This window comes from Mauremys mutica, chromosome 4 (assembly GCF_020497125.1).
Source record: "Mauremys mutica isolate MM-2020 ecotype Southern chromosome 4, ASM2049712v1, whole genome shotgun sequence".
NCBI lineage: Eukaryota > Metazoa > Chordata > Testudines > Geoemydidae > Mauremys > Mauremys mutica.
In genome coordinates, this window is record NC_059075.1 from 139,796,548 (window position 1) to 139,807,984 (window position 11,437).

Genomic DNA, 11,437 nt, shown 5'->3' on the forward strand with positions numbered 1-11,437 from the left:
CCAACTCTTGTAGATATGTAATTCACTTTCCAGTTGCTGTGGTACCGTATAGACTAATGACTCCCACCTATCTGCAATTTTCTCATTTACTATGGCAGTAGGATTGGGTAATACGTCTCTATCTCCCACTTCTACAGTAGACATGATCACTTTGGCGTACCATGACCACTTGTTTGCCAACTGATTTTTCTCTGTTTTCTTAGTAGCTAAATTATATGCATAGCAAAGTCTGCATCTCATGTCCTTCACATGCTGCTGATAGGTTAATGCAGCTTGCCTTTGCGATTGGATTTCAAAATACAAATCCATTGATAGCAAAGGATGCCTGCCAAGCATAGAAAGTATGGGGTCTCTCCCATTGCATCATTCTTAGCACAATTATGTACCAATCCTTTAACTAGCGACTATAGCTGAGGAAGATCCTTTTGTCCTTTCCTGCATGTTAGTATTTACTGCATCTAGAATATCTGCTTGCCAGCAACTGATTTATTAAACTGTATTGGGAGAATTTTCAGTCTCCCATAAAGTCTCCCAGACTTTATATCTATTCTTCATTATCCAGCATTTAAAGAAGGCTGTATATTGGAGTTAGTGCCTGGACTATATGTCTGTACAAGTAAATGCCTTTTGCAGTTCAGATTTCTTGAAGATAAATATGCTCTATTCCTTTAAGGATGAGCCCTGAGTTAAACAGGCTTCTGCAGAAAGATTGCCCTGGATTAAGGGAGCTATAATGGGAGACGGCCTCCACAGTGCCCTGTTCCCCCAGTGGTCCAGAGACCAGACAACATTGCCCCAAGTGTAGATGGTGCTGGGTGAGGCAGAGGGTGGCTGGGATGCCCAGAGGATACAACGATTCTGTGCCTCCCTTAGCAGCCAGCTTCACTGTGACCATTATAAAGATCCCGTCACAGATTAAAGTTGCCATCCCCCAATGCAACCATTGAGTGAGAGCAGTGGTACAAATGCTTCTGGCAGCTGTGTCAGTGTTGGGGCAGTTCTCAAAACACTGAGCACATGAAAAGAGAATTTTAAGCATCCATGAATTTCCAAAAAGCCAGATGAGGGATTAGAGACACCGGGGGGCGAGATAATATCTGTTGTTGGAATTATTCATTACTTGAGCATTTTCAGAGCTGTAGGCTTATTTCAACAGGCAACACTGGGACTGCTTTTCATATCACTCTGGCTACCATCAGAAATGTGTGACGATCCCAGAACAGTGTCAGAAGACTAAAGCTAACCACAATGAAAAATTACATAGTCTGCTAGAACCAGCTCTATCCCCTTCTTTCACCCTAAACAGTACTTCTCCTCACTAGTTTGAGAGGGATGGACATATGGGGAAAGGATGGCTCACTATACTGGAAGGGTGGTGTGCGGGAAAAGTTCAGTAGCTAGTGGGGATGAGTGAAGAACTTGGGGGACCCCAGAAGAATTTCCTAACTTGGAGGAGGCTTGGCATGTTGTTCAGGGGGTTCTGGCAAAACTCAGTGGCTATAGAAGCGGGTCAGATCTGGAATTTGGTGGTTCAGATGTAGCAGGACCAGTTCAATGACTCAGGGAGCCAGGCAGGAGGACCCTAGTGTTGAAGGAAGCTGCAGGCCATCACTACTTCTCAGGGTCTGGCTCTAATTCTCAATAATTCAGTGCAGTTGACTCAGTGTCGTCAGCATGTGAACAACGATCCCTGGGGCCCCTACAGGTCACAGAGCCATTTTAAGAGTGTTTTGCATGTTGCTGTTTTTATCTTTGCTCTCGCAATGCCATGGGTATGATGCTAATTCACATCCAGACACTAATAGAAAGTGCTGGCAGATTGTCAGAGGTATTAGAGACTGGTGCCTCTCCAAGCACTTTTTTTTGTAAATGTAGTTTCATGAAACCCCACAGTAGTTATGCTGCCTCCCTTCTTTTAGGAGATGTCCTGTTCTGTATCAGTGCTGTATTTTCCCCTTTTATTCTAGCTTGTGAGTCACCTGCACGCATCGCTAATGGACGGGACGACCGCGGCTTGAAAGATGTTTTCCTTGTTGGCTCAAGTGTGACCTATGAATGTGACCGTGGTTGGTCACTTGTTGGAGTATCCTCCATTCAATGTACAGCTGGTTATTGGGGAACTCCACGCTGGAATGCACCAGTCCCTGAGTGCAAAGGTGATTCATTTCTTCATCACACTAGCATAGGCGGCAGGTTTGTATAATTTTTGGTGGGGCCCAAAATGGTGGTGCCCCCCCCCCACTCCCGCCATGTAAGCCGATATAAAATGAAGCTACAACGCGTCAGTGCCACAAGATTACAAGGTTGGAGAAGGGGTAGGGGGTTCCAGGGGCCAGTCAAGGGACAAGGAGCAGGGGGGGTTGGATGGGGCAGAGGTTTGGAGGGGCAGTCAGGGGACAGGCAGCAATTGGATAGGCATGGGAGTCCAGGGGGTTTATCAGGGGACATGTAGGGGGTGGGGTCCTGGGGGGAAGTTGGGTGGGGTCTCAGGAGGGGGCAGTTGGGGACAAGGAGAAGGGAGGCTTAGATAGGGGCTGGGGTCCCAAGGGGCAGTTAGGGGCAGTTGTCTCGGGAGTGGGTAACGGGGGACAAGGACCAGTGGTGCTTAGATAGGGGGTGGGGATCCTGGGGGGCAGTTGGGGCAGGGGTCTGGGGAGGGGGCAATCAACAGCCAGGGGCTGGGATTCAAAGGGCTCTGAGCTGCTGGCAGCCGCGGGGAGCCCTGAGCCCTTTAAATCCCAGCCGCCGCGGCTGGGATTCAAAGGGCTCTGGGCTCTCTGCCCCTGCGGGCAGCCCAGAGCCCTCTGATTCCCAGCCGCGGCTGGGATTTAAAGGGCTCTGGGCTCCCCGCGGTTGCAGGCAGCCCAGAGCCCTCTGATTCCCAGCCGCGGCTGAGATTTAAAGGGCTCTGGGCTCCCTGCGGTTGCAGGCAGCCCAGAGCCCTCTGATTCCCGGCCGCAGCTGGGATTTAAAAGGCTCTGGGCTCCCCGCAGCAGCGGGCAGCCCAGAGCCCTCTGATTCCCAGCCGTGGCTGAGATTTAAAGGGCTCTGGGCTCCCCACTGCTGCCGGCAGCCCAGAGCCCTCTGATTCCCAGCCGCGGCTGGGATTTAAAAGGCTCTGGGCTCCCCGCAGCAGCGGGCAGCCCAGAGCCCTCTGATTCCCGGCCGCGGCTGGGATTTAAAAGGCTCTGGGCTCCCCGCCGCAGCAGGCAGCCCAGAGCCCTCTGATTCCCGGCCGCGGCTGGGATTTAAAGGGGCGAAACCTAGCTCCAAATATTGGTGGAGCAGAGCCCCTGATTTTGAATATTCCTGGGGCTTTAGCTCCACGAGCCCATATAAGTTGGCGCCCATGCACACTAGAATGACTGAGATTAGAAAAGGGTGGAGGGCACATTGCAATGACATGGGGGCGAATTACATCTTAGCCTTTAAATACTGAAAATATGTAGAGCCATGGGCCAACTCACTGCAGACTCAGTGGCTATAGAAGAGGTTCAGATCTGGAATTTGAAGGTGCAGATGTAGCAGGGCCAGTTTAATGACTCAGGGAGCCAGGTACGAGGATCCTACTGTTGAAGTTGGTAGGAGCTGCAGGCCTTCAGTACTTCTCAGGATCTGGCTGTAATTCTCAGTAATTCAGTGTCGTCAGCATGTGAACAATGATCCATGGGGTCCCTACTGGTCACAGAGCCATTTTAAGAGTATTTTGCATGTTGCTGTTTTTATGTTTGCTCTCCCAATGCCATGGGTATGATGCTAATTCACATCCAGACACTAACAGAAAGTGCTGGCAGAGTGTCAGAGATATTAGAGACTGGTGCCTCTCCAAGCACTTTTTTTTTGTAAATATAGTTTCATGAAACCCCACAGTATTTATGCTGCCTCCCTTCTTTTAGGAGATGTCCTGTTCTGTATCAGTGCTGTATTTTCCCCTTTTATTCTAGCTTGTGAGCCACCTGCGCGCATCGCTAATGGACGGGACGACCGCGGCTCGAAAGATGTTTTCCTTGTTGGCTCAAGTGTGACCTACGAATGTGACCGTGGTTGGTCACTTGTTGGAGTATCCTCCATTCGATGTACAGCTGGTTATTGGGGAACTCCACGCTGGGATGCATCTGTCCCTAAGTGCAAGGGTGATTCATTTCTTCATCACACTAGAATGACTGAGATTAGAAAAGGGTGGAGGGCACATTGCAATGACCTGGGGACTATTTAACATCTTAGCCCTTAAATACTGAAAATAAGTACAGTCATGGACCAACTCACTGCAGATTCCTCCTTTGCAGCAGACCAAACACTCCCAGCTGGGATGCCCACTGCCAGCATCCTCTCTGCCCTGGTACTTGTACACATGATCTGCCCTGACCTATGCCCTAATTTATGCTTCATCTTCCCATTCCAAGCTTCTTGAATTCCTCCCTCAGACACACTCCTCCCCTGACCCATCTCTTGGTTTGTGGTTCCCAATCCAGCTGTCCTGATGTTGGCACTTTTAATGTAGAATCCCTCTCCATGTGTGTGGTGTCAGTATGCTTGTGGGGACAATCTGAGTCCAAGTTGGAAAGACTCCTGTGGCTTGATTTAGCAGCAGGAAGCTGTGGTGGAGGCAGCTAGCAGCATGTTAATGCACTGGTCACTCCATTGCCCCATCTGCAGTATTCCCATAATCCCCGGGGAGTCCTGCCAGCAGTGCCAATGTCGCTGTGACTCGAGTGCAGGGTGAAATTGTTTGCCACATCGGCCTGTGGAAATAGAACTTTCTTGGAATGCATGGTTGAGAAAATCTGCTCTTATTATATAGCCATGGCCATGTGTTCTCAAAGTGTTGGGATTGCATAGAAAATGAATCAACAGCTGTATAAATTGACTTAACGCTAAAATTTTAGATGTTTGTCATTTCTCCTTATGAGTTTGCTGTCACAGGCCTATGGTTTGAAATGGAATAGTGACTCTCCCAATGAACAAGTCTCCCCAACAGAAAGTGTCTCTACTGTGACTTTGGAAGAAAATTTACTAACCCACAAAGAAGCCCTGTCAGTGTGGAGTAAGAGTGTCCATGGGATGAGTTAGTGTGGAGTTAGCTATTGCCCTTTTAATTCACAGCCTTGCTATTTCACCCTAATTTTCCCATGAATTTCCCATGCAGACAAACCCTTTGTCTGAACAAAAACATTTTAAACCCTTTGTTTATTGGTGTTTCTCAGAGAGTCTTCGTTGTCCCAATCCAGTAATTGAACATGGAGAACAGGTCTCTGAATATACTGAATATACAGTTGGAAACCATGTTGAGTTTCAGTGTGAATCTGGCTACATCCTCAAAGGCAGCAAGTCGACTCAATGCCAGGCAAATGGGACGTGGGATCCTCCAGTGCCATCTTGTATTAAGGGTAAATATAAACACAACTAAAGCATCCTGCTGAGGAAAAAATAGACTCCTATAAAACCAAGAAACCGCATCAGAGAAGATGCAAACCCATCAGATCTGTTTCTAGGTGGGGTCTGTTAGAAAGAGCCCCACGGGGCAATGATTCACAAAGGCCTTTTCCCTCCCTGCCTTCTATCAAATGACCTCGCCCATCTCGGGGGAGATTGATCTGTTTCCATATAGACTAATCTCCAGGGCTTTTTCTAATCAAGGCTTAAATATGCCAATCAATAGAGCTTCACATCCCTTTTCTTAGGAGACTATTCAAGGGTTTCTTAGATCTCACTCTCAAGAAGCTTCTTTCTAGTGTTCAGCCTAAACTTTCCTTTTCATAGGGCTTGGCTACACTGGAGAGTTGCAGCGCTGGTGGAGGCTTTACAGCACTGCAACTTAGTAACTGTCCACACTTGCAAGGCACATCCAGCGCTGCAACTCCCTGGCTGCAGCGCTGGCTGTACACCTGGTCTGCTTGGGGTATAACGAGTGCAGCGCTGGTGATGCAGCGCTGCTCGTCAAGTGTGGCCACACACCAGTGCTGTTATTGGCCTCCAGGGTATTAGGAGATATCCCAGAATGCTTTTAACTAAACTACTCTCTTTGTTTTGTTATGATGCCTCTCTTCGTTTTGTTGTGAACTCGGTGCTCTGGGAGCTGCTTATTTAAAAAATAAACACAGCTCCTGTTCGCTGTGATCAATCTGTAACTGACTGTGAACAATCAATTGAGATAACCCACTACCTTGCTGTGAATGAGGCAGGCAGGGGGATGAGTGTTTGCTTGAGGAGAGAAACAGCGGGGGGGAGGGGGAGAAAGGGAGTCCGTTGGAGCAGCTGCTTATCTGGTCTGCAGGCTATTTGCAGTTAAGAGTGAATGAGGGCATGGGCGCCAACTTATATGGGCTCGTGGAGCTAAAGCCCCAGGAATATTCAAAATCAGGGGCTCTGCTCCACCAATATTTGGAGCTAGGTTTCGCCCCTTTAAATCCCAGCCGCGGCCGGGAATCAGAGGGCTCTGGGCTGCCTGCAACCGCGGGGAGCCCAGAGCCCTTTAAATCCCAGCCGCGGCCGGGAATCAGAGGGCTCTGGGCTGCCTGCAACCACAGGGAGCCCAGAGCCCTTTAAATCCCAGCCACGGCCGGGAATCAGAGGGCTCTGGGCTGCCTGCAACCGCAGGGAGCCCAGAGCCCTTTAAATCCCAGCCGCGGCTGGGAATCAGAGGGCTCTGGGCTGCCTGCAACCGTGGGGAGCCCAGAGCCCTTTAAATCTCAGCCACGGCGGCTGGGATTTAAAGGGCTCAGGGCTCCCCGTGGCTGCCAGCAGCTCAGAGCCCTTTGAATCCCAGCCCCTGGCAGCTGATTGCCCCTTCCCCAGACCCCTGCCCCAACTGCCCCCCAGGACCCCCACCCCCTATCTAAGCACCACTGGTCCTTGTCCCCCGTTACCCACTCCCGAGACAACTGCCCCTAACTGCCCCTTGGGACTCCAGCCCCTATCTAAGCCTCCCTTCTCCTTGTCCCCAACTGCCCCCTCCTGAGACCCCACCCAACTTCCCCCCAGGACCCCACCCCCTACCTGTCCCCTGATAAACCCCCTGGACTCCCATGCCTATCCAACTGCTGCCTGTCCCCTGACTGACCCTCCGAACCTCTGCCCCATCCAACTCCCCCTGCTCCTTGTCCCTTGACTGGCCCCTGGAACCCTCTACCCCTTCTCCAACCTTGTAATCTTGTGGCACTGACGCGTTGTAGCTTCATTTTATATCGGCTTACAGGGCGGGAGTGGGGGGGGCACCACCATTTTGGGCCACACCAAAAATTTTACAAACCTGCCGCCTATGAATGAGGGGTCAAGGAAATGTTCAGATTTTGCAAGGCAGGGAGCTGACACACAGTGTCGGCTCCAAAAATCCACTCTCTCTCTCTCTCTCCTCCGCTCCCTGTCACACTCCACCCCACCCCCCTCTTTTGAAAAGCATGTTGCTGCCACTTGAACGCTGGGATAGCTGCCCATAATGCACCACTCCCAACAGCGCTGCAAATGCTGCAAATGTGGCCACACTGCAGCGCTTTCCCTACACAGCTGTATGAACACAACTGTAACTCCCAACGCTGCACATCTGCAAGTGTAGCCAAGCCCTTAATCTCCTCCTATTAGTCCCAGCTCAGCCTTGTAACATCCTCAACAATTCTCCCCCTTCTTCACAGGTACGGGTGGGCAGCGGCGGTGGGATAGCGATTACACTGCGAGGGAGACGTTGTGGGATGGTTCAGCAGTGGGACTTGTTGGGGGACTCAGAGAGGGTTGGTAGGTTGCAGGAAGGTTGGGCTGTTTGCCTCGGTGATTCTGGAAGGACTAAGCACCAGAGGAGGGTGGTTTGGCTAATTTACTGCCGTGGGGCTTGATCCATCAGCAGCTCCTCTTAAAGAGAATTTACCTACACTTTAAACAGGAAGTGCTGGATTCTTCTGTCACTTCTCTGGCTTCCCTGAAGCCACTCCTCTCACTCACTCCACTGAGAACCAGGGCAACCAGGCCTTAAATTTATCTGTCTGTGGTGTTCGTACTGTGCCAGTCACTGTGGTATCTTTGGCATCCTGCAGGATGAAAGTCACTATAGAAGCGTAAGATGCTGTTGAGGACCAAATTCTGCTCTTGGTTCCACTAGTATAAATCCGGGGTAACTCCACTGACTTCCATGTATTTCTCCCTCACTGCAGAGGAGGCTAATTCTGTAATAGACCAAAGAGGCTATTTTATAAAAGGCCACAAATGTGCCTGGGAGTGAACTGCACGTTCCCAGTTGTCCCAAGTCTGCCAATAAGACTTCCTTAAATGAACCAACAGAGCGCCTGTGCTCTGCTGCTCCACCTGTGGACTTTCAGCTGCCAATGACTCCAGGAAATGCCCATGATACACAGTACTGGGTGGGATTTCACTCGCACTCTTTTTTTTGTTGAACTCATGATGTTTGTTTCTCCGGAGAGAGAGATGCACTGTGGGTTTGGTGTTACAAGCAGTTTATTTCTCTGCAAAACCAAAACTGCTGCAAAGAAGTGAACTAAGGGCATGATTTACAGGCAATAAGCCCCATTCACCGTGCATCTCCTCTTCGCACTGAACTGTCTTCTCTTCCGCCTTTTCCTTTTAGTTGGGTGTCCAAAACCAGATGTGCAAAATGGAGGAATAGTCAATGTGTCAGATGAAAAATTGTGGTACAACATGGATGAAAGCATTACTTTCACATGCTCTCCTGGGTACCAATTTTCAGACCTTTGGTATCAGTCTACAACAGACAGTTTCACTATTACATGTTCAGCTGATGGCACCTGGACGGTGTTACCCAAGTGTGTAAGCATCACAGTCCATTTGGGTTTCTTGATGCACCCTGTCCAATTTCTCATGTAAAACATAACACTGTCTGAATGTATCTTTGCTTCTTTAAAATAATGAGGTCTGTTTGGCGAGGAAGATAGATCTGCCATTGATACAACTTCAGTGGAAAAAAATAAGTTGACCTGAAAGCAAACGCATCCCATCACTCCCCCACCCCATCTCTTTCTTGTGTTTTAAGGGAGGAGGTTTTCTTCCTTTGCAGTGGCTGCTCCATGCCCAAAATAATATAAAATCGGTAAAATGTGGTGGTTAAAAATCACAACAGGATGAAAATGCTATGCCCTATTATGAAGTGTAGAGAGAGGTTTTCAAAGCTGTCAGTGGTGGTGTGATACGTGATGTATTTTCTGTTGGTCTGGGGCACAGTATAAAGCAAATACCATGACTGCTTTAGTGAGCAATTGCCAGTTTGTTCAGCATTGTACAAGTGTAAATGGAGGCCTGGTTCCTGTCCCAGGAGTTTACAGTCCAGTGCCTGATGCTGCAAGTTGCTCAGAACTTCCTCAACTTTGCTTAGCAGTATCAGAGCCTGTAGAAGTTAAGAATTAAGGGTGCTCAGCATTTATTGGGATCAGACCCTAAGTCAGGCACAGACAGTATGAGACAGACACATGTAATAGGTGTATGTGCAGAAATTGTAAATGACCAAAGCCTTCCCAAGATGGCTGCCAAAGCTGAGCGCTCTGTCTCTCTGTCTCTCAGCCATTGCCACCCATGCCTGCTGTCTCCAGGGCCAAAGAGGGAGAGAGCCCAGTTGCTCTGTTTCCCTGGCCCCTGGAGTCAGGAGGAGTCTGAGTGGCCAGGCTCTCTAGCTGCTGGAGCTTGAATGGAGTCTATGTGGACAGAGTCCCTGCCTGCTGGCTGGTGTGATCAGCCACGAAGCCAAAAAAATTCTATTTTGGGGTCTCTTGACATAGAATTTTTCTTGAAATCCCTTCCCATAAAAAATGGAGGGGTCATTTTTTGTTTTTGTTCCGGTTCAGGATGAAACTGTTTTAAAAATAACAGTATATTTCACATGAAATTTTCATTTTCTGGCCAGCTCTAATTGAGAATGTCCAACACCTTTTGGGATCATATAATATGTCAGACACAGACTGTATGAGACAGACACATGTAACACACTGGATAATGATTCAGCTAAAAAAGGACTAAGCATGCTTGTGAGGATAGGTCCTTATCTTCTTCAGCGTAATCACATTCCCTCTGTTTCTGTTTTTTAGGAGAAGCAAATCGATTCTCCTCTGTGAAACATGGTTCGCGAAACTGTACAGATTCTCCACTGCGGTCTATCTCTGGCAGAACTGAGAACCCGTCTGGAAGCACAGAAACTGTATCTGGAGATTCAGAAACTTAAGCGAGACCTACAAAAATACAAGGAATAGCTGAAATCTGTGACCCGTTACTGTGACAAACTGTCTCCTTTCGATGTAATTTGTATAATTACTTTGTACATATGATGATTGTTACTATTTTCAGAGAACTTGCTAGTACGTCTAGTGATCCAGGAAGATATTAGCCAGTACCTCAGGAATCAGATATTTTTCATGCTGTGTGCCAGTGATTAAAGTTTTGGGGTTTTTTGCTATTTCCTTTCAATCTCCCAAATGTAAGTCCCTACTTGATAAACTAGGGATCTGATCCTCTTATATGTTTGTGGGGGGCTATAGTAAAAGGATTGAATTCAGATTCCTTTCAGTTCGGAAAGGGAAAGCAAGTTGAGAGAAACTAGATTAAAATGTACGGAAGTAAAACTTCAATTGACGCAAGCTTCAGACCCTATACAGAATACACCAACAGCCTTGAGCTTTCAGAATTCATCCAACTGTTGCATATATTTTACCTTAATGCATTATAACCCAAACATATTTAAAGTAGTGAATGGCTATTTAACGGCCTGATTTCCATGAACCTTAAGGACATCTCTGTTCACAAATCCCTCTGCCTCACTGAAAATTTAAAGGTTAAAAAAGCCAATTTCTGCCCTATCCTCTTATTTAAAAAGTCGGCAGTTTTTTCCTCCCAAACTGAACAAATCTATTTTTGGTTGACATCAGTGCTGATCTCATCTGTAGCATTTCTATATCCTCTCACACACTCCCACAAATCAATGGTGAAAATTTAACTGTAGACAGCAACCCACTAAACATTTCCCCATTGCCCAATGAATGATAGGGGTGTCCTCTAACCTACACCTTTGTGATCAAGCAATTATTTCTGCCCTGTAGGGCTACAATAAACTGCAACTGTAAAAACTGCTGATTGTCTTTGTTTTTATAATTTTCTCCCTTTGGCTGTAAGACAGGAAGATGCCCAGCATGTTTAAAGGCTCCTTTTCCTGCTGAGGAGTGAAGCACCAATATCTCCCCCAGGCCAGTGAGCCCTCACATCAGGGACACGAAGGGGCTTGGGACAGCCCCTCCTCTCATACCTAGGGGTGATTAGAGTTGAAACTTATTTGGCCAGGTAGCTTAGGGGGAAGCTTGTCCTGCTACTGCCAGAGTGGTACCTGCTCTGTGGAATTACAGGGGAAGGTCAGTCTCCAGTATGGTTCAGTTTGCATCTGTAAGCCAGGGGGAGCTTTGAGTCAGATACATCCCCGGTGTAATGACATTAGCGG

The 11,437-nt window shown here is 48.2% G+C and overlaps 1 protein-coding gene across 5 annotated transcripts in view; it reads left to right on the forward strand.

The window, feature by feature from the left end:
- LOC123369859 (C4b-binding protein alpha chain-like) overlaps positions 1–11,074 on the forward strand; it is a 35,943-nt gene extending 24,869 nt beyond the window's left edge. For 3 of the 5 annotated variants that reach the window (XM_045015890.1, XM_045015889.1, XM_045015888.1), the window contains 5 exons: positions 1,968–2,156; positions 3,945–4,133; positions 5,205–5,387; positions 8,573–8,772; positions 10,041–11,074. In XM_045015890.1, the coding sequence (XP_044871825.1) occupies positions 1,968–2,156; positions 3,945–4,133; positions 5,205–5,387; positions 8,573–8,772; positions 10,041–10,067 (788 nt within the window). In that variant the 3' untranslated portion in view covers positions 10,068–11,074. The remainder of the gene's footprint in view (positions 1–1,967; positions 2,157–3,944; positions 4,134–5,204; positions 5,388–8,572; positions 8,773–10,040) is intronic. The other 2 variants (XM_045015891.1, XM_045015892.1) reach the window with 2 other exon arrangements.
- The last annotated feature ends 363 nt before the right edge of the window (positions 11,075–11,437 follow it).